This window comes from Oncorhynchus mykiss, chromosome 27, assembly GCF_013265735.2.
Source record: "Oncorhynchus mykiss isolate Arlee chromosome 27, USDA_OmykA_1.1, whole genome shotgun sequence".
NCBI classification, from domain to species: Eukaryota; Metazoa; Chordata; class Actinopteri; order Salmoniformes; family Salmonidae; genus Oncorhynchus; species Oncorhynchus mykiss.
Window position 1 is genome coordinate 9,932,823 of NC_048591.1, and position 21,263 is coordinate 9,954,085.

Here is a 21,263-nt window from a genome sequence, read left to right on the forward strand (position 1 = left end):
GCCTCTGGATGCTCCGCAATTGCATCACACAAACGGCGCCTCCGACCACATTTTCAGATCAAGTATAAATGGACTTTTAGCCTAACCTCTACACAATATCTAAACCTAAACCTAACCCTACACCTAAATCTAACCCTAAACCTAACCCTATATCTAAACATAAACCTAAATCTAACCCTAAACGTAAACCTAAACCTAATCATAACACTAAACCAGGAAAAGAGATGCAAATTAGTTTTTCAAGGGAGCGCTGGCCAAAACAAAAATGAGACAAAGTGATGTCACTTCCTCTATTCCTTTAAGGCTGTCTTTCCTCTCTTTTCCCCCTCAATCCCATAGAGAGACTCCTGATTCCTGGCCTACCTTAATTCTTAGGGCTGAGATCCCGCTAACGGGATCGATATGACAACAGCCAGTGAAAGTGCAGGGTGCCAAATTCAAAATAACAGAAATCCCATAATTAAAATTCCTCAAACATACAAGTATTTCACACCATTTTAAAAATACACTTCTTGTTAATCCCACCACAGTGTCCGATTTCAAATAGGCTTTATGGCGAAAGCACCACCACGATTATGTTAGGTCAGAGCCAAGTCACAGAAAAGCACAGCCATTTTCCCAGCCAAAGAGAGGAGTCACAAAAATCAGAAATAGAGATAGAATGAATCACTAACCGTTGATGATCTTCATCAGATGACACTCATAGGATTTCATGTTCCACAATACATGTATGTTTTGTTTGATAAAGTTCATATTTATATCAAAAATCTCAGTATACATTGGCGCGTTATGTTCAGTAGTTCCAAAAACATCTGGTGTATTTGCAGAGAGCCACATCAATTTACAGAAATACTCATTATAAATGTTGATGAAAATACAAATGTTATACATGGAACTTTAGATACACTTCTCCTTAATGCAACCGCTGTGTCAGATTTCAAAAAAGCTTTACGGAAAAAGCAAACCATGCAATAATCTGAGTACGGCGCTCAGAGCCCAAACAAGCCAAAAAGATATCCGCCATATTGTGCAGTCAACAGAAGTCAGAAATAACATTATAAATATTCACTTACCTTTGATGATCTTCATCAGAATGCACTCCCAGGAATCCCAGTTCCACAATAAATGTTTGTTTTGTTCGATAATGTTCATAATTTATGTCCAAATAGCTCCTTTTGTTAGCGCGTTTGGTAAACAAATCCAAACTCTCGAAGCGTGTTCACTAGGAGCAGACAAAATGTCAAAAAGTTCCGTTACAGTCTGTAGAAACATGTCAAATGAAGTATAGAATCAATCTTTAGGATGTTTTTAACATAAGTCTTCAATAATGTTCCAACGGGAGAATTCCTTTGTCTGTAGAAAAGCAATGGAACAGAGCTCGCTCTCACGTGAACGAGCGTCACGAGCTCAAGGCATTCTGCCAGACCTCTGACTCATTCCCCTCTCATTCGGCCCCACTTCACAGTAGAAGCATCAGACAAGTCATCAGACAAGTCTAAAGACTATTGACATCTAGTGGAAGCCTTAGGAAGTGCAACATGACCAATATCCCGCTGTATCTTCAATAGGGAATGAGTTGAAAAACGACCAACCTCAGAATTCCCACTTCCTGGTTGAATTTTTTCTCAGGTTTTTGCCTGCCATATGAGTTTTGTTGTACTCATAGACATCATTCAAACAGTTTTAGAAACTTCAGAGTGTCTTCTATCCAAATATACTAATAAGATGCATATATTAGCAACTGGGACTGAGTAGCAGGCAGTTTACTCTGGGCACCTCTGGGCACCTTATTCATCCAAGCTACTCAATACTGCCCCAGCCATAAGAAGTTAAAGGTCACAGCTAAATCCTTTAGTTCCATCAGCTTCCAATGGCAATATGATAAACTTGTTGACTGTCGTCCACCCAAAGGGCCCCTGACTCAACAACCACACTCTGTTCCTTCTCAAACGAATCATCCATCTGTGTGTGTCCGTGCATGTAAATGTGCGTGCACGAGTGTGGTATCAGTGTGTGTGTGTGTGAGTATGTGTGTGAGTATGTGAGCATACGTTAGCGTGTGTGAGTGATCAGTCACAGACTCCTCATTGTCACAAGTCAGCTGACCCTGTCGGATAGGAGTATGAAACATCCTTTTGAAGAAATTACTTGGATTTACTGCTGCTTTCATCCTGTGCCATGCCCTCCTCTTGCCCGCCTCGCGTTCCACCTGGGCCACTGATGGATGTCGCCACAGAGGCACACGGGGAGGACAGACAGGGCTCTAAGATGGCCACTGAACGAGGAGGGGATGAAAGCATTGTTCACATTTTACTAATAGGAAGCTGGTGGGAGAGTCGAGGAGTTCTTCTTTAGAAAGGGGTTGAAAAACTGCTGACACAACTACAGTATCCATGAGTTCCAGTTTCATTATAGTCATTAGGCATTGTGGTATTTCCAATTCAGAAATAATCAACTCAATATGTATACTGTAAACTGTATACATGCCAATATGTAAACCATATGATGATCATGTTAAACCCTATTCTTTCCATGTCAATATGGTGCCAAGTACCAGGAATGGTGGTAGTAATTCCCGTAGCTAGATTTACTGGCCAGGTGTAGCTGCCCTCAGCCCAATACCAGCACCAGGCCAGATCTCAGAGAGGAGACACACAGACAGTACTGAGGACAGGAGGAGAGGCAATGAGAGGAGGGGAGGAAAGGGGAGAGGAAGACTTCTTTCTTACCTCTACGATGCTCTTCAGGTCCCTCACATACGCCTGCTCCGTCTCCACTATCTCCAGCGCCACCCTCTCCAAGCGAGACAGCTTGGGCGGGGATGCGGCAGTGGCAGGGCTTACCCCCGCTGGGAGCAGGGAGAGAGGAGTTAGGTCCAGGCTGATGTCGGAGCCATTGCGCTGCGGCGAGGAGGGGTAGGCAGGCACGGCCCCATAGGGCAGCGAGGAGGAGGAGGAAGAGTGTACGTCCTGCAGGGAGGCAGAGGAGGCAGAGGAGCTGAGGCTGGCCGTGCGGTCGCTGTCCGAGCACACCGTGTTGACCGAGGTGCAGCTCCCGCGGCAGGCGCTCTCCGACGAGGCCATCCTACCCACAATGCTGCTCAGGGAGGACACGGAGGAGGGGCGCTTGGCAGCTGGGTGAGGGAAGAAGGGAGAAGATGGGGAAAAGGAGGAGAGAAAAGGATGAGACAGTCAATGTCATGTCAACATAAATCAACACAAACTATTCCAACCAACCATCAGCAGAAAGAGGTGCCAGAACACTTCTTCTCTTGAGGAACAATAAGACAAAAGACTTACAGTACTACAAGACTAATGTGCAGGTTGATTTCTGCCATGAACTTCAGAACAGGCTGACTGAACAGCTTCCTTTGTGTTCCTCTGAACATGACCACAAAGCTGCCATGCAGGAACCAAGGGGTGTCAAAAAAAGGTGTAACTACGAGAACAACTCTTTTTTTTTTCACAGTTTGGTTGCTACAATCGCGCCGTCAATCTTCTTGTTCTGGCAACCTCCTGCACTTTTATGCAAAAACACACAAAGCCAAATCAGGGCAGACAGGAAACAGAGAGACCAATTCCCTCCCCAGCTTTATCCGCCGGTCGGTGGAGTAGATTCACTGAGGTCCCAATGACTCCCTTTACTGGGACCATCTCAGCATTGTCAGGCAAGGCCAATTAAACACAGGGAACAGAACACTAGACAGAGAACAGTTCTGTCTGAAAGCAAACAATTGGAGAGAAAATAGACTGGTTGTCACGGTAAATGAGCATGAGATAAGCCCGGGCTACAAAAAAAAAAGACTTTCACTGTGTTGAGAGTAAAATGTAGAAGTGGTGGTGCTACAATGGCTGCCCTCTCGGGCCAACGGAGAGGAACAATCCATAACTTCCTGTGGCATAATTGTTCAATTCAGACGACTGGTACTTGCCTCGCTAGCTCACTAACCCTTAAACGACGAAAACAACAACTCCTTATTTAGGTACGTAATCTTCATTAGAACCTCCATGGATTGTTCCTCTCTTGTTCAAATGTTACCCATATTCCACCAAGTAATCATGAATCACTATGAATTGCAATGAGCCATGATTGTGCGTCTGTGACCGTGGTGTGCACCCCCATCTATCAAAAGCTTCATTTAACCATTAGCTAGCTGTTGTAGACATTCACTATGGTTTCCTTGCTCGAGGGCATTCACACAAGATTCTGAAGAACTTTTGGCCGAATGAATTGTCCCGAATTTGATTTAAGCGAAATCTTGAGCCGCTTGAAGGGCAGTGTTTATCTACGTTGGCCTGGTTCCAAGAAAAGCAGTAGAATGACTCCAGTCTTATGTGGATGGAAAATATGGATGGCTTCAGTAGAGAAAAAAGAGAAAGACAGCAGAATATGCCCTCCAGCTAAACATAGATGTGAATGCTTGACTGGTGGTGATCTATTTAGTAAGATGCCGGGTGAGACTCACTGTGCATAAAAAAATCTTAGCACTTTGGGAAACAGAAAGGTAAATTATGATAAGCTATCCTATTCCAATGAATTGTATTATAAACAATGATTCAATTACTTTTTTTCATTGTTTTGTTTTTACAATGGGTTAAAATGAGGTCAAATAGCCCTTATCCCATAAACACATTGGATATTTATGTTAAGACACTTGAGTGCAAAAGGGCAGATGCATCGTTAACCAATAATTATATTTTGAAAAATGGATTAATCAGTATAATTGCTCCAAACTCATATTATACTTTCTAATTGCAGACATTTTTCACAACCAATCTGAGTGGTTTTCCATGAAGAGTATCTACCTCATGGCTGCCCAATTGGGAATGACCTTATTCGAGGCTAACACAGACTATAAACTTGCAGTATGTGTATATAGACAGAGTTTCCATGGGCATACGCAGTGCTATATTTATTGCTTTAGTCAAAGATGATACCTGACCCTTTATCCTCACCCTGAAGCCGGGGCGGTAGCTGTTGTTTTCCAACACTCCCATTCAGAAAAACTAACACTTTTAGAAAAAAGGTGCTATTTGCAACCTAAAAAAGTTCTGCAGCTATCCCTATAGGAGAACCCTTTGAATAACCTTTGTTGGTTGCAGGTAGAGCCCTTTTCTCTAAGAGTGTAGCCAATCTGGGCTACTAGCATGAGTAGGATTTTGTTGATTCAACTAATCATTTTTTATACAGTAATGTCACCGTAATCACATATTTTGGGGGGGAAAACTGGCAATTGAGTCGTAAGAGTATAATGAAATCAACTCAAGAGACCCATGTGGGCTCAAGTGGAACACTTGACGTATCACCAAAGCTGTGCCATGGTAGGCATATACAATTACAGTATATTGGCCATATACCACAAACCCCCAAGGTGACTTATTGCTATTATAACCTGTTTCCAACGTAATTAGAGCAGTAAAAATACATGTTTTGTCATGCCCATGGTATACGGTCTGATATACCATGGCTGTCAGCCAATCAGCGTTCAGTGCTGGAACCACACAGTTTATAAACGGCGGTTTATTTGTTGCAGCTGCCATTTCCCTAGTATTTGCTAAGACATTACGTGGCAGCAATGGGTACTTTCTGGCACAGTATATAATAGTTAAACACAGTATTGTTAACTACCTGCTACAAAATGGTGAACAGTGCCATTAATGTCATAAAAACAAGAATGAGTTATTAGGTCAGAATTGTGTAATAACAATTGACCATGTAACCAGAAAGTCAAATCAGGTAAATATTACTGTAAAATAAAGCATTGGTCAGTGCAGGACTTGAACAGTCTACTATTTCCATTTATCCAGTAATGCTCCAATGAGGGCTAAGGACAGCCCCACTAACTCAATCACCAGTACTAACAGTCTCCTGCAGTGCCAAAAGGGGCATGCCTTCATCTACTGATGGTTATAACCCATTAGAGATCTACTCCAGCAAACAGCAACACTCACCTACCTGCTAAACAGTGAGCTCAGCCTCTCCCCTGCCCTCCAGAACGCATGAGGTCAGCCTGTTTAATCTACCGGATCCAAACCAACGACTAATTCACCACACTGCTGCTGCTACTGACACACTTGGGCTCGGCTCCCAGACAGTCCCACTCAGGCAGAGTTCTCAGACCACTGACCAGCCAGCTCCACACCCCACACTGAACCCTCTGGCCTGGATCCACCGCCCGCCCGGCGTTGAACCAAACTCAGTTACGTCAACCTCACTCCAACTCAACTATCAGTTACTACAATAGATTTGTTTTTTTTCCCGACAGCACACCACCATCTCACCTCGTTCATCTGGCAATGGCCTGTCTAGAGCACTTTGTGAGTCTGACTGTACAGACTACAGAGACAGGAACTGTCAGTGTTAGCGAGAGACATGTAGCAAGAGACATGCAGAGAGAGAGAGAGAGAGAGAGAGAGAGAGAGAGAGAGAGAGAGAGAGAGAGAGAGAGAGAGAGAGAGAGAGAGAGAGAGAGAGAGTATTTTTTAGATTTCCTGTTTTAGTACAAGTCAGGGTGCAAGCCACTTATGAAGCAAGGGCAGACAGGAGGTGAGAGCTTGGCACAGCTGCTATTTTCTGGTCTTTCTGAAACTGAAAAAAAAGCTCTGAACCATGCAGAGAAAACCACAAGGACATGCTGGCCTTTCATGTTGCATTCGCCTTATTTGGTGTTTTAGAATACTGGTTATTTGGGGGAGTTTCAAGGCTGATGTGTGTGTGTGTCAAAGACAGACTTTGAGTGTCACACCCTGATCTGTTTCACCTATACTTGTGCTTGTCTCCACCCCCCTTTAGATGTAGCCCATCAGCCCCATTATCCCCTGTGTATTTATACATGTGTTCTCTGTTTGTCTTTTGCCAGTTCGTCTTGCCTCATCAAGTCTACCAGCGTTCAACCCGTCCTCCTGTTTTCTCTCAAATCCCTGTTTTCTAGTTTTTTGCCTGCCCTGACCCTGAGCCTGCCTGCCGTTCTGTACCTTTCGGACTCCGCTCTGGATTACCGACCTCTGCCTGCCCTTGACCTGTCGTTTGCCTGCCCCCTGTTTTTGCAATAAACTTTTGTTACTTCAAACTGTCAGCATCTGGGTCTTATCCTGAGGTCTGATATTGGGAAAGAGAAAGTAAACAGATGACACAGTTTAGGGGGAAGATGATCTTCTGCTAACTGACAAAAACAGTACCGACTGTTGTGTGTAGAACGAGGCCTGCACCTGACAACCCACCAGAGTATGTGGTCGGGACCAACAACACACTGTTTAAAGCTGAGAACACGCTTGACTTCGGTGCTGTTGCTAGGGGCGACAGGGGGAAAGTGCAAATGAGCTCAATGGGAGACGCGTTAACTGGACTTTGAAGGGTCATTTGCATATTCCAAAACATCAGCAACAACAAACTAGTAGGGAGTCCGACTAACCACAAACTGGCAAAGTCACACTGACCTAGTGCTCAAAGGGCAACAAAGTAGCTCTCTTTTCCTCTGGCTCTGTGAGTCTCTGTGAGATGTGTTTGACATAAAGTACAGTGCGCTGCTTGGTGGGCCTCCACTGGGCTCCGTGAGTACGACGAACAAGCACGCTGTGTTTCTGGGTGTTAATCTAGATGAAACTCACTGGGCATTCTGCAAAAAAAACATTCTCACTTGAGCTAAATACACCTGAGGGACAGGCAGTCAGTGAAGGATAATGCTTTAGACGGTACAAATGAGTTAGGAGACTGTACTAGTAACCTGAAAGAATACATAATATAAGGAGACCACGTGAAGTGAGTGAAACTATAGAGGACCCCGGAACGACTAAAGGGCTTTCCTGGTTAAATAAAGGGTGAAAAAACAAACCCATAAAAACACCTATAAAAGCAGTGCAACATACTTTTCATTATGCGAAACAGTATTTTCTATGTTGGAATAAATGACCCTGCAATGCAGTACAATAAATCCCATAAATCTGATCTTGTGACCCTTCACAACACTGAGCCAAACCTAGGCCACTCTAAGGCCTTCCAACTTCCCTATGTTTACAGAGGACTTTCCAATGAGAAGTGAACACCCTTAAACAATTCACATTGTATGTGCATTTGCACAACATTTCATGATCGACTCTGTTAATATAAGCACTCTCTTTGTTGGGAAAACTTGGGGTGTGGGAGAGGGGCAGACTAAGGCCTAAATATAGTCACGTGCAGTGCCCTCCCATAGTCTCACCACTTCCCTCTTGTCAATTTGACAATTTGGACATGTTGTCATTCCTATGCTAACTGGACACCCTTATCTTGGGCGTGCTCTGTAGCCTATTTTTTTTCTGTATAATCTGAATAGAGAGATTTCTTCTCTTTTTACCCCTAAACATTGTTCAACATTATACTTTGCGAGCGGCCACGAAACATACAGGAAACAGAACTTGCACTCTAATTCTATCCCGTTAACAAGAACTCCAATGTTACACCAGAAATCCACCTTAGTGGCTCTTCATAATGCTAGCTCATTACTGAGCTCTTCCTTTATCATTAAAGATGCACTCTCAAACGTTTGTATAGTTTCAGCCAGTAGTTTTGAAAGTGGTGCTCAAGAGCCAAAACGGGTCCCCGTTTTTTAGTGTACGACGTCATCCAATTGTGTACGACGTCATCCAATTGTGTACGACGTCATCCAATTGTGTACGACGTCATCCAATTGTGTACGACGTCATCCAATTGTGTACGACGTCATCCAATTGTGTACGACGTCATCCAATTGTGTACGACGTCATCCATTTTGTGTGATATGTTTTACGAATCCAATTTGTGCAACTCGTTACAAATGTATTGTGCTTAAGATCCCGGAGTGCATCTTTAACTATGTTGTAGCTACAGTGTGAAACTGCTGAGGTAACATTTTTTTGCATACATTGACATAGAGTATATTAAAACATCTGAGGTTGAATAGAATACTCTGACGTCACACAACAATAATGTCACAGGTGTGACAGTGTCAGTGTTGACCTCTGACCTTGGTTGCTGGGCTTTCTCTGGCTGCCTCGGCCCGCCCCCTCAGGCATGGTGTGATGGTGTCACAGGAAGTGGAAACCTGTAAAGGACAATCAACCAAAACATCACAACAATGAAAGAAATTTGCAAAATACAGTTGTCATTGTGCAACATAGGACATACGGTAGGGCATACTGTAGGGCATACTGTAGGGCAGACAGCACTGCGATGAAAGTATGGTTATTTCTGCAAAGAAACTTATTTTTCATCTAGTGCCCACAAGAGAGTGTGTACCTAAGTCAATCTGAACTGGACCCCCATTTACAGTGTAAATCTGAATTGGACCCAAATTACACAGTCCCTTTGATGGGAATACAACAAAGGCCTCTGCAATGTGCACTAGCAGAGAATTAGGACATGACTTCACTCTATCTTTTAACAGACTTTAGGAATGTATTCTTTCACCGTTCGCCGCTTTCAGGTGGCTGTTTTAAAACCACTTTTACACGACACACAGTGGATGTTCTACGGCGATACATTCTCTCTACTGGTTGGGTGTCACTTCTGAGGCCTCTTAAACAAAGACACAGAACAAATACCTGAGAAAGTACCAGAGTTGCAGGAGCTTCTAATTCAAAAGGTCCTTTTCTCAGGCTATGATTCCAATCCAGTGAAGCCCACTCCCTTCGGTTTAGACAGAGTGAAGCCAAAAGCAGACTTTAATCAGCACTGAAGTGCCTTCCGCTCCTTTCACTCGGAGACGAAAGCATAGAAAGGGAGAGGGGGGGGGGAAGGAAAACTTGGAGCCAAAGCAATTAAATGGCTGAAACATGAGAGATGCTGTTTGGGAAATAAGAGGGGAGGAGGGCACACACAGCCGCATGGAAGAATTATTTTCTTTCTCCACACACACACACACACACACACACACACACACACACACACAAAAACGGAGGAAACAGAACATATGTAATGTTTGGCTGTGAAACAAGAATGTGCTCTTCTCTGGTTCTATAGCAGTGTGTTGAGCATGCGCTTTGGAGGAAGGGGACCAGGGCTGTGGCGCTGGCAGACAGGAAGTCTTTAGGAGCGGCGTTCAAGTTTCACGTTTTAATGTCACGTGTACAACAAGTACGGTGAAATGCCTTTCTTGCAAGCTCTAAACCCAACAACGCAGTGGTCAATATCAAATTAGCACACGAGGTTGAACAAAAACACACAAGAAATGAACATTTGAAATAAGAAGAACACAAGAAAGTAAGAAGCTATGATACAGGGTCAGTTCCAATACCATATTTACAAAGTGAAGGGATACTGAAGTGATGGAGGTAGATATGTATAGGGGTAAGGTGACTAGGCATCAGGATGTATGATAAACAGTTGCAGCAGCATAAATTAAGATTGTATGTGGTGAGTGTGTGTGTGAGTGTGTGTGAGTGTGTTTTATTTTATTTCACCTTGATTTAACCAGGTAAGCTGGTTGAGAATAAGTTCTCATTTACAACTGCAAACGGGCCAAGATAAAGCAAAGCAGTGCGACACAAACAACAACACAGAGTTACACATGGAATAAACAAGCGTACAGTCAATAACACAGTAGGGAAAAAACTAAGTCTATATACAGTGTGTGCAAATGGCGTGAGGAGGTAAGGCAATAAATAGGCCATGGTAGCAAAGTAATTACAATTTAGCAGATTAACACTGGAGTGATAAATGATGAGGTGCAAGTAGTGATACTGGTGTGCAAAAGAGCAGAAAAGTAAATAAAAACAATATGAGGATGAGGTAGATATTGGGTGGGCTATTTACAGATGGACTATGTACAGCTGCAGCAATCGGTTAGCTGCTCAGATAGCTGATGTTAGAAGTTAGTGAGGGAAATATAAGTCTCCAGCTTCAGCAACTTTTGCAATTCGTTCCAGGCACTGGCAGCAGAGAACTGGAAGGAAAGGCGGCCAAAGGAGGTGTTGGCTTTGGGGATGGCCAGTGAGATATACCTGCTGGAGCGTGTGCTACAGGTGGGTGTTGTTATCGTGACCAGTGAGCTGAGATAAGGGGGAGCTTTACCAAGCATAGACTTATAGATGGCCTGGAGCCAGTGGGTCTGGCGACGAATATGTAGCGAGGGACAGCCGACTAGAGCATACAGGTCGCAGTGGTGGGTGGTATAAGGGTCTTTGGTAACAAAACGGATGGCACTGTGATAGACTACATCCAGTTTGCTGAGTAGAGTATTGGAAGCTATATGTGTGTGTGTGTGTGTGTGTGTGTGTGTGTGTGCGCGCGCGCGTGTGTATAGAGTCCATATAAATGTGTGTGCATGTTATGTGTGTGTTGGAGTGTCAGTGTGCGTGAGTGCATAGAGAGTGCAAAAAAATAAATAAATGCAAGGGTCAACTCAGATAGTCTGTGTAAACATTTTGTTCTCTATTTAGCAGTATATTGGCTTAGGGATAGAAGCTGTTCAGGAGTCTGTTTGTGTCAGACTTGATGCACCGGTAATGATTTCCGTGCGGAAGCAGAGAGAACAGTCTATGGCTTGGGTGGGTGGAGTCTTTAACGATTTTTCCGGGCCTTCCTTTCACACCGCCTGATATAGAGGTACTGGATGGTAGGGAGCCCGTCCTCAGTGATGTGCTGGGCTGTTCGCGCCATCTTCTGTAGCGCCATGCAATCGAGGGCAGTGCTGATGCCATACCAAGAGGCGATGCAGCTAGTCAAGATGCTCTCAAATGGTACAGCTGTAGAACTTTTTGAGGATTTGAGCGTCCATGCCAAACTTTTTCAACCTCCTTAGGGCTGTGCACGTGTGTGTGGACCATTTAAAGTCCTTTGTGATTTAGACCCTGAGGAACTTGAAGCTCTCAACCCGCTCCACTACAGCCCTGTCAATGTGGATGGGGGCGTGCTCACCCCCGCGTTTTCCTGTAGTCCACGGTCAGCAACATTGAGGGAGAGTTTGTTGTCCCGGCACCACACTGCCAGGTCACTGACCTCCTCCCTGTAGGCTGTCTCATCATCACTGGTGATCAGACCTACCACCGTCATGTTGTCAGAAAACTTGAACAGAGAGTGCAGGAGGGGACTAAGCACACCAGTGGAGACTCCTCAGAAGAGGAAGGGGAGGACCATCCTCCTCAGTGAATTTCATTAAAATGTCAATTGTATAACATTTAAAAAGTTATAATTTTAGATACAACTATACTAAATATAACCACGTCACCAAATAACTGATTTAAAACACACTATTTTGGTGTTTTATTTTCATTTATTTGGGATTTATTTCACCTTTATTTAACCAGGTAGGCTAGTTGAGAACAAGTTCTCATTTACAACTGCGACCTGGCCAAGATAAAGCAAAGCAGTTTGACACATACAACAACACAGAGTTACACATGGAATAAACAAACATACAGTCAACAATAGAGTAGAAAAAGTCCATATACAGTGTGTGCAAATGAGGTAAGATAAGGGAGGTAAGGCAATAAATAGGCCATGGTGGCGAAGTAATTACAATATACCAATTAAACTGGAGTGATTGATGTGCAGAAGATGAATGCGCAAGTAGCGATACTGGGGTGCAAAGGAGCAAGATAAATAAATAAATACAGTAAGGGGATGAGGTAGTTGGATGGGCTATTTACAGATGGGCTATGTACAGGTGTAGTGATCTGTGAGCTGCTCTAACAGCTGGTGCTGTATTGTTGTTCCTGTACAGGAACCAAAATCAGCGGAAATTTCAGAGCGCCACCTGTAGTACTCGATAAAACTCAAACTTTCATTAAAACACACATGCAAGGTACTCAATTAAAGCTACACTCGTTGTGAATCTAGCCAATATGTCAGATTTGTAAAATGCTTTTCGGCGAAAGCATGAGAAGCTATTATCTGATAGCATGCACCCCCCGAAATACCTGAACGAGACCTAAACAAAAGATTTAGCGGTAGCCGGCGCTACACAAAACGCAGAAATAAAACATAAAACATTCATTACCTTTGACGAGCTTCTTTGTTGGCACTCCTATATGTCCCATAAACATCACATTTGGGTATTTTTCCCGATTAAATCCGTCAAAGTATGCCCAAAATGTCCATTTATGAAGGCCGTCTGATCCAAGGAAAATTCACCTTTACAAGACGCAACGTCACTTTTTAAAATTAAAAAAGTTGCCTATAAACTTTTACAAATCACTTCAAACTACTTTTGTAAACCAACTTTAGGTATTAATAAACGTTAATAATTGATCAAATTGATCACGGGCGATCTGTATTCGATAGCAGCAAGTCTTGAAATCATCGTCCATTTTTTTCACTTTCATAATTTCCTGGGTGCACCCCAAGACAGAAAGTGCCTATACGTCATCCCACCAAGGATAAACTTGCAATGAAATGCCAGTACTGGCGACATCGTGTGGAAGCTGTAGGCGTTGTAAACGGAACCTCATCTATTTTCCATCGCCTTAGACAATTCCAAGACTGGCGGATGAATATATTTTTTTTGTGTTTTTGGTGAACAGTTTTCCCTGGGATTTTTACTCCTGAACACGTTCTGTTATAGCCACAGACATAACCAGTTTTAGAAACTTCAGAGTGTTTTCTATACACACATACTTATCATATGCATATACTATATTCCTGGCATGAGTAGCAGGACGTTGAAATGTTGCGCGATTTTTAACAAAAAGTTGCGAAAAGCTGCGAGAATTCGCATCATCCGTAACAGGTTAATGCTAGTGAGGGAGATATGAGTCTCCAGCTTCAGTGATTTTTGCAGTTCGTTCCAGTCATTGGAAGCAGAGAACTGGAAGGAAAGGTGACCAAAGGAGGAATTGGCTTTTGGGGTGACCAGAGAGATATACCTGCTGGGTGCTGCTATGGTGACCAGTGAGCTGAGTTAAGGCAGGGCTTTACCTAGCAAAGACTTGTAGATGACCTGGAGCCATTGGGTTTGGCGACGAGTGCGATGCGAGGGCCAGCCAACAAGAGTGTACAGGTCGCAGTGGTGGGTAGTATATGGGGCTTTGGTGACAAAATGGATGGCACTGTGATAGACTGCAATGTTTGGCAGCATGAGTGAAGGATGCTTTTTTGCGAAATAGGAAGCCGATTCTAGATTTAATTTTGGATTGGAGATGCTTAATGTGAGTCTGGAAAGAGAGTTCACAGTCTAACCAGACACTTAGGTATTTGTAGTTGTCCACATATTCTAAGTCAGAACCGTCCAGAGTAGTGAGGATCCAGAGGACAGCTAGCTTCCGTCCTTCTCTGGATAAATTGACTTCAGTGCAAAGCCTAGGAGGTTCATGGTTCTCAGCCCCTTCTGTAGGCTTACACAATAATTATGACAACTTCCGGAGGACGTTCTTCAACATATCAGAGCTCTTGCAGCCTGAACTGACATGTTGTCCACCCAATTAAAGGATCAGAGAACTAATCTAGTACTGAAAGCATAGTTGACCAGTTTTGAAGAAATGTATTTATTCCAAAATAAAGGAGAAGTAAGAGAGAAATAGAGAGAGAGATTGTCATGTTTTTTCACTTTCAGTTTCACTTACTTAGCTAGCAAATGCAGCTAGATAGTTTAGCCTAACGAAACACCCTGCTCAAACAGAGGGATGCTATGCTAGCTAGCTGGCTATGACTTTCCAACACAACACTGGAGCTTTTGGTATTACTCATTTTTTGCCACCGTGGCCCGCCGGTGTAACTGCTTACTGACTCTATACTAACGTTACTGCATGATTGTAGCAGGTTTAGTAATGCTTTAGTTCTATTAGCTGTGCTGACTATGATGTTACTTTAGCTAATATGGTGACAACGATGTAGGCTGTGTGTAGCGGTTATGATATGGTTTGGCTTGGAAAGGTTTTTTCGCCTGGTCACATACAGCTGATGTGTTGTGCATTGAAGACCACAAGCGAAGGGAAGAGAAGGAACACAACGTGGCTGTCATGAGGGTGAACTGTGTTTACACGTGATCAGGGGGTAAACATACCTGCATTTTGGATGAGAGTCATCCAATGAAAAATAAATTGTCCTCCCTCATCTTAAAGGGCACTGACCGCCACTGAAGCATACATCCCTGTGGGGCCCCCATGGAGAGGGTCAGCGTGACGGAGGTGATGTTGCCTACCCTCACTACCTGGGGTCACCCCGTCAGGAAGTCCAGGATCCAGTTGCGGAGAGAGGTGTTCACTCTCAGGGTTCTAAGCTTGGTGACGAGCTTGGAGGGAACAATGGTGTTAAACGCTGAGCTAGAGTTGATGTGTGCCATAATCAGCCTTTCAAAGCACTTCATGATTGCAGATGTGAGCACAGGGCATTAGTCACTGTGGCTTGAAGCTTTAGAGTTGTTGGGAACAGGAATGATGGAAGTCATCCTAAAATATCTGGGGATTACAGACTGGGACAATGGAAGGTTCAGAGCTTCGTGCTACAGTCGATGTGAGGTGTTTGTTTATGTCCGGGAGACAGGGCCCTCGCTTCCTCGGCACCTGCCCCGGCCGTCACTTTCTCCACCGCCAAAACATCATTGAGGAAGTACGGCGAGTGGCAGCGATTAAGGGTAGTCCAAGTCCAGTATCGGAGGGAAATGTTCTTGACACCGAAATTTGACATTTCTGTTTGAACTCTTCTAACTTGCTTGTTTTGCCAAGAATTCCACAGCATGACAGAGCAAGGAAAGGGCTTCATCTACTGGGAATGAATCAATCCCTCTAATCTGTCATTGTCCTCCAACTGAAGACCTTTCTGTGGGTTGTGTAGGAGTTCAAATCGAAAGCCTCCATATTGGGAACAAAGAACCGTGTCTTTGTGTTTGTGTTGGCATGACGCAGGCCACATAGGCCTCTCTCCATCTATCATAATGGTTCAAGTCTGCGATGGAAATCCAACGTTACTTCATTAGCCAAGTTCAATGATCTGTTCTGGACTTTTTGCAGCCATGAGAAATGAAGAAATTGTCCTGGAGCTATTCCAAGCCATGTCCTCAAAAAATTATCTCACCCCAACTCCCCCATTTCATTTCCAGGGCCTGTTTCCAGTGCTGTATTACCTAATTAAAAGCCACGTCTCTTCCTGTAAGCGCTACGATGAATCCTTCAGAATTCTTCACAACACCACTCGGCCCTGTGGGTCTACCCCATATATATCTTCTTGGCTCCACCGCTTGTTTGCTGGGAAATTCCTGAATTGTGGTAAGAATTAACTTTGCTTCCCCCACAAAACCTTCTAAGTGTTGTTTCTAATAGTGTTTGTCTGTGTGTGTGGGGGGGGGGATTACAGTGATGTTAGAGGGACTTTGCTGAAGCGTGAAGCGTAGCAGCCACCCCCAAGCCCCCTTGTACAACAGTGTGTACTGTAGTGTTCTCTGAGCACTCTACAATGTTCCTGGTACATCATTATGAAGGATAGCCTGTGAGAGGCATCTTCAGACCCTGTAATTTGGCACGTTTCGGTCGCATCCGTGAGCTCTTTCAGCTCAGCAATGCTATCTGACATGGCCGACGGATAGAAACCAACCTTCTCGCTGACAGAACACAACTATCGGAGAGAACAGCTGCTTCAGAGTGTGTGTGTGTATGTGCGCATGGGCATGCATCTGTGTGTACTCTGTGTGCCTTTTCTGTGTGTCTGTGTGTGATTGTGTCAGTGTATGCCTGTTTGTGTTAGCGAAATAAAATTGCACTAGATGTGCATTTTTCCCTGGCCATAGCCTTGAGTTGTATATTTTTAACTTAGTTTAGGCTCAGCCTGTACTTTTCTATAGGGATGTACAGTTTTAGCAACGGATGTGTTCCTTTTCCATAAAACAGTTACTAAAAAACAAAACCATAATGTGGCTCATTAAGGCCATAGTAGATAAAGCTCTATTCCTAGTTAAACAAAAGGTTTATTTGACTCTAATCAAAACCACCACGAGTCTAATCATACACGTAAAATCCAGTAAAAATGACTGTGTTCCAATTCCAGTCATCCACTCCAAAGTTTATTTTCTGCAGTCAGCTTAACTATCATGCTCTGAACTTTGACCTATTCTAATGCAAGTGTCTGTTATGCTGTTGAACACATTGATCAAGTGTCTGTTATGCTGTTGAACTCATTGATCAAGTGTCTGTTATGCTGTTGAACTCATTGATCAAGTGTCTGTTATGCTGTTGAACTCATTGATCAAGTGTCTGTTATGCTGTTGAACTCATTGATCAAGTGTCTGTTATGCTGTTGAACTCATTGGTCGGCTATGAAAAGCCAACTGACATTTACTCCTGAGGTGCTGGCCTGTTGCACCCTCTACAACCACTGTGATTATTATTATTTGACCCTGCTGGTCATCTATGAACATTTGAACAACTTGGCCAAGTTCTGTTATAATCTCCACCCGGCACAGCCAGAAGACGACTGGCCACCCCTCATAGCCTGGTTCCTCTCTAGGTTTCTTCCTAGGCTCTGGCCTTTCATGGGAGTTTTTCCTAGCCACCGTGCAGCTACACCTGCATTGCTTGCTGTTTGGGGTTTTAGGCTGGGTTTCTTTACAGCACTTTGTGACATCAGCTGATGTAAGAAGGGCTATATAAATACATTTGATTGATTGATTGATCAAGTGTCTGTTATGCTGTTGAACTCATAGTGTCATGCCCTGATCTGTTTTACCTGTCCTTGTTCTTATCCCCACCCCCCTCCATGTGTCACCCATCTTCCCCACTTATCCCCTGTGTATTTATACCTGTGTTTTCTGTCTGTCTGTGCCAGTTCATCTTGTTTGTTCAAGTCAACCAGCGTTTTCTCAGCTCCTGTTTTTCCCCCAGTCTCTCTTTTTCTCATCTTCCTGGTTTTGACCCTTGCCTGTCCTGACTCTGAGCCCGCCTGCCTGACTACTCTGCCGGCCCCTGAGACTGCCTGCCGTCCTGTACCTTTGCCACTTCTCTGCATTATCGACCCCTGCCTGCTTTGACCTGTCGTTTGCCTTCCCCTGTTGTTACAATAAACATTGTTACTTCACAGTCCGCACTTGGGTCTCACCTGAAACCTGACACATAGATCCAATCCACAGAACCATGCAGATGTCAGTCGAGCCGTTATAGTTGATTCCTATTAACAATTCCAGCCGACTGGTCCCATCTGGCTGGCTGTTATGTCCCATCTCAAAATTATAGGCATGACGCAAGATAGGATTCCAAACAATTATTGGCTATCCAGAAAGCTAGCTAGCTAAATTTACTAGAACCAATAATAGAACAATTGAACTGTTGTAAATCTCTACCCACTGCCATAGGTTCCTCAGCTCTACCATCTGAGCTGACAGCTTATAGCTCGACTAACTTGAGATAACTGATGTCACAAAAACACACAAAGTGATCCTGTGGAAAATCACTAGGTAACATTGGACTTGTGAGATTGTGGTTTTAAATAATGTCACGCTCGTCTGAATGAATGGGCCAAGGCGCCGCGTACTTAGAGTTCCACATGTTTAATAAATATGCAAACGTGACGTTCTGGGCTGCTCACAGGCAGCTACACAAAAACCAGATCCCACAAACAACAGGTGGGAAAAGTCTGCCTAAATATGATCCCCAATCAGAGACAACGATAGACAGCTGCCTGGAGGACTGATGCGTGGGACCGGCACAGATTGCACCGGACTGGTGACCCGCTCTTCCAAACGCCTGCGTTGCCGCATACTCCTCGCCAACTCCATTCTCCGGTATCCCTCCTCGCACTGTTCTATTGACTCCCAGGCGGGCTCTGGCACTCTCCCTGGGTCGACCGATCACCTCTCTACCTCCTCCCAGATTGTCTCTCTCTACCTCCTCCCAGGTTGTCTCGTGTGCTCCCCCCCCAGTCCTTTGGGCTGTCTTTGTGGCCGGGAACCCCGGCGTAGTCGCTGTTGCTCCTTCGCTGCCTCCGCCTGCTTCCATGGCTTCTGCTTCTGTCTCCTGCCATGATTTCGTCCCACGTCCAGGATGTCCTCCACTCCTGGCTTTCCTCCCAAGCCCAGGATCCCTGCTCCTCCTGGGCACGCTGCTTGGTTCGTGGGTAGTGGGATCTTGTGTCACACTCGTCTGAATTAATGGATCAAAGCACAGCGTGCGTAGAGTCCCCACATGTTTAATACATATGCAACTCACCAAAAACAATACAGCAGGAAACGTGACGTTCTGGCCTTCTCACAGGCAGCTACACAAAAACAAGATCCCACAAACAACAGGTGGGAAATGGCTGCCTAAATATGATCCCCAATCAGAGACAACGATAGACAGCTGCCTCTGATTGGAAACCATACCAGGCCAGCAAAGAAATAGAAAACATAGATTTCCCACCCTAGACACACCCTGCCTAACCAAATAGAGAATTAAAAGGATCTCTAAGGTCAGGGTATGACAGATAAGCAAATTCACAGCGCAATGTTTATGACCTCATCAAACTTCCCTGGAATCTGTGTCAAGGATGTGATGAGGGAAACGGTCAACCTACTGAACAATTGAACACACACACACACACACACACACACACACACACACACACACAATGTACTCTTGAACACACAGTGTGCGTGTGGGGAGGGAGAGGGGAGGCAACCTTGGGATGTCCAACAGTTGACAGGGTCACAGATGGGGTCCATTTTGGAGGCAAGGGGGATGGGGGGGGCTACAAAAACGAGACGGACGATGACCACTGGGGACCACAACAACGGGGGCGTGCGTCAGCGACAGAGAGGCCGCTCCATTGTCCAACCAGAGGCAGAGCGGGCAGCGGCCATTGTCAGAGGACCAGCTGACTCCACGTTCCCCCTGGATCAGAGAGGCCCAGCAGCCCATAGTGGGCCACAGCCCAGACTCTTCTCTCCTGCCACCTCCTTATTCTCTCAGACAACAAAGGGCTTCTTTTGTGTCAGGGAGGGAGTGGGGAGGGAGGGCTGGACAAGCTCACGATCCTAATGGAAAACGCTGGGTAGGGGGACGGCACGCGCATGTGGAACACACACTAACACACATAGACAAACTCATACAGTCGCCAAGAAACATACACACAGGTACATAGAATAAACTGAAAGTGTTTGGTCAAGAGAGGTAAGGGTGTTAGTCTAAAGAGATCCGGTCCAGTGGTGGAGTATACGCTACAGTACTGTATGTAGGGCACCCGGTACGTTGTCTCCGTTCGCTCATGGTCCTGCCGTGCAACAGTTGTTCTTTTGTTATCTTGGCGCTCAATTAATGAGCTGAACACTCAGTCGTCCCAACCGCTAAATTAGTAGGACCCTCAGAAGTCTAGTCAGAGACAATATTCTTCTGTCGAGTCAGCTGACCAGGCGCAGATAATACATAGCGTTTTGTTGAGTCATGGTGAATTACAGTAGACTCAGTAGGTTCAGAGGTTCAGAGATCTAAATATATATAGATGTAATATGTGTCATTTCATAGCAGACACTTTATTTATGATCTGGACTAGTCGTCGGAAGTTATTTGAAGCAGACGGACACAGTCGTGCTGCTGTGGCCAACGACAAACACAAAATGTGATTTTAGAAGATTTTCAATTGGGTGGGATGGACAGTTTTTTGAGCCGGGTTGACTTCGGGTCAACATCTGTTGGCCTATGTAGGCCCGTTTTATGAAAGGATGCTGTTTATGCAGAAGTTGCAATTCTGGTTAACTACTTTCAAGCAGCCGCTCCATCACAATAACAGCTGTGTTGTTCAGTAACGGGCTACACGTGAGCAATTACAGCGGAAACAATGTGGCGACACCACCAGGGAAAGGTTGGTGTAACAGGGACACTAACCGGCATGGCATGGGGCAGTTGACATCGACCTTGTGATGTCAGCAATCAGAGAAAAGAGACTAGAATGATCCTGTGTTCTGCTCCTTTCTGGCCATCAATCCCCTAGAGAACTTCCATAAGGGGGGGGGGGGGGGAAAAAATCCATCAAATTGGCCTGGTAAAGCTGTAACATCCAAACTTCCTGGAGCTCTATAAAAGTGTCATCGGCTGTAGTCAAGAATGGGGCCATAAGGAAAGGCAATGGGGGAGGCACTGCGATTCAAATGGCTTCACGTGCCAGGAGGGAAATTCCATTTCTCTTTGTGCATGCACGGGACCAATTCTAGATGCTGAGACGTACTATAGAAGAGAATTAAGTGTCTGTCTGTGTGGTGTTGTACTGTACTGTAGGGGGTGATAACACAGTCTGCTGTCTTTGTACTGTATTGTAGGGGGGGGGGGGGGCAGGGAGGGAGAGACGTTGGAAGAGAAAGAGCTGAAGAGGTATTGGGAAAGAGATGGGGATTTAAGTTGGAGGAGTGAGGATAT

General features: G+C 44.7%; 1 protein-coding gene across 6 annotated transcripts in view; it reads right to left on the bottom strand.

Annotated features, from left to right (window-relative positions):
• LOC110507505 (nascent polypeptide-associated complex subunit alpha, muscle-specific form) overlaps positions 1–21,263 on the bottom strand; it is a 59,003-nt gene that overhangs the window by 29,004 nt on the left and 8,736 nt on the right. For 3 of the 6 annotated variants that reach the window (XM_021587536.2, XM_036964710.1, XM_036964709.1), the window contains exons 2-3: positions 8,981–9,058; positions 2,730–3,133 (exon numbers count right to left, since the gene is read on the bottom strand). In XM_021587536.2, the coding sequence (XP_021443211.2) occupies positions 2,730–3,133; positions 8,981–9,029 (453 nt within the window). In that variant the 5' untranslated portion in view covers positions 9,030–9,058. The other 3 variants (XM_036964711.1, XM_036964712.1, XM_036964713.1) reach the window with 3 other exon arrangements.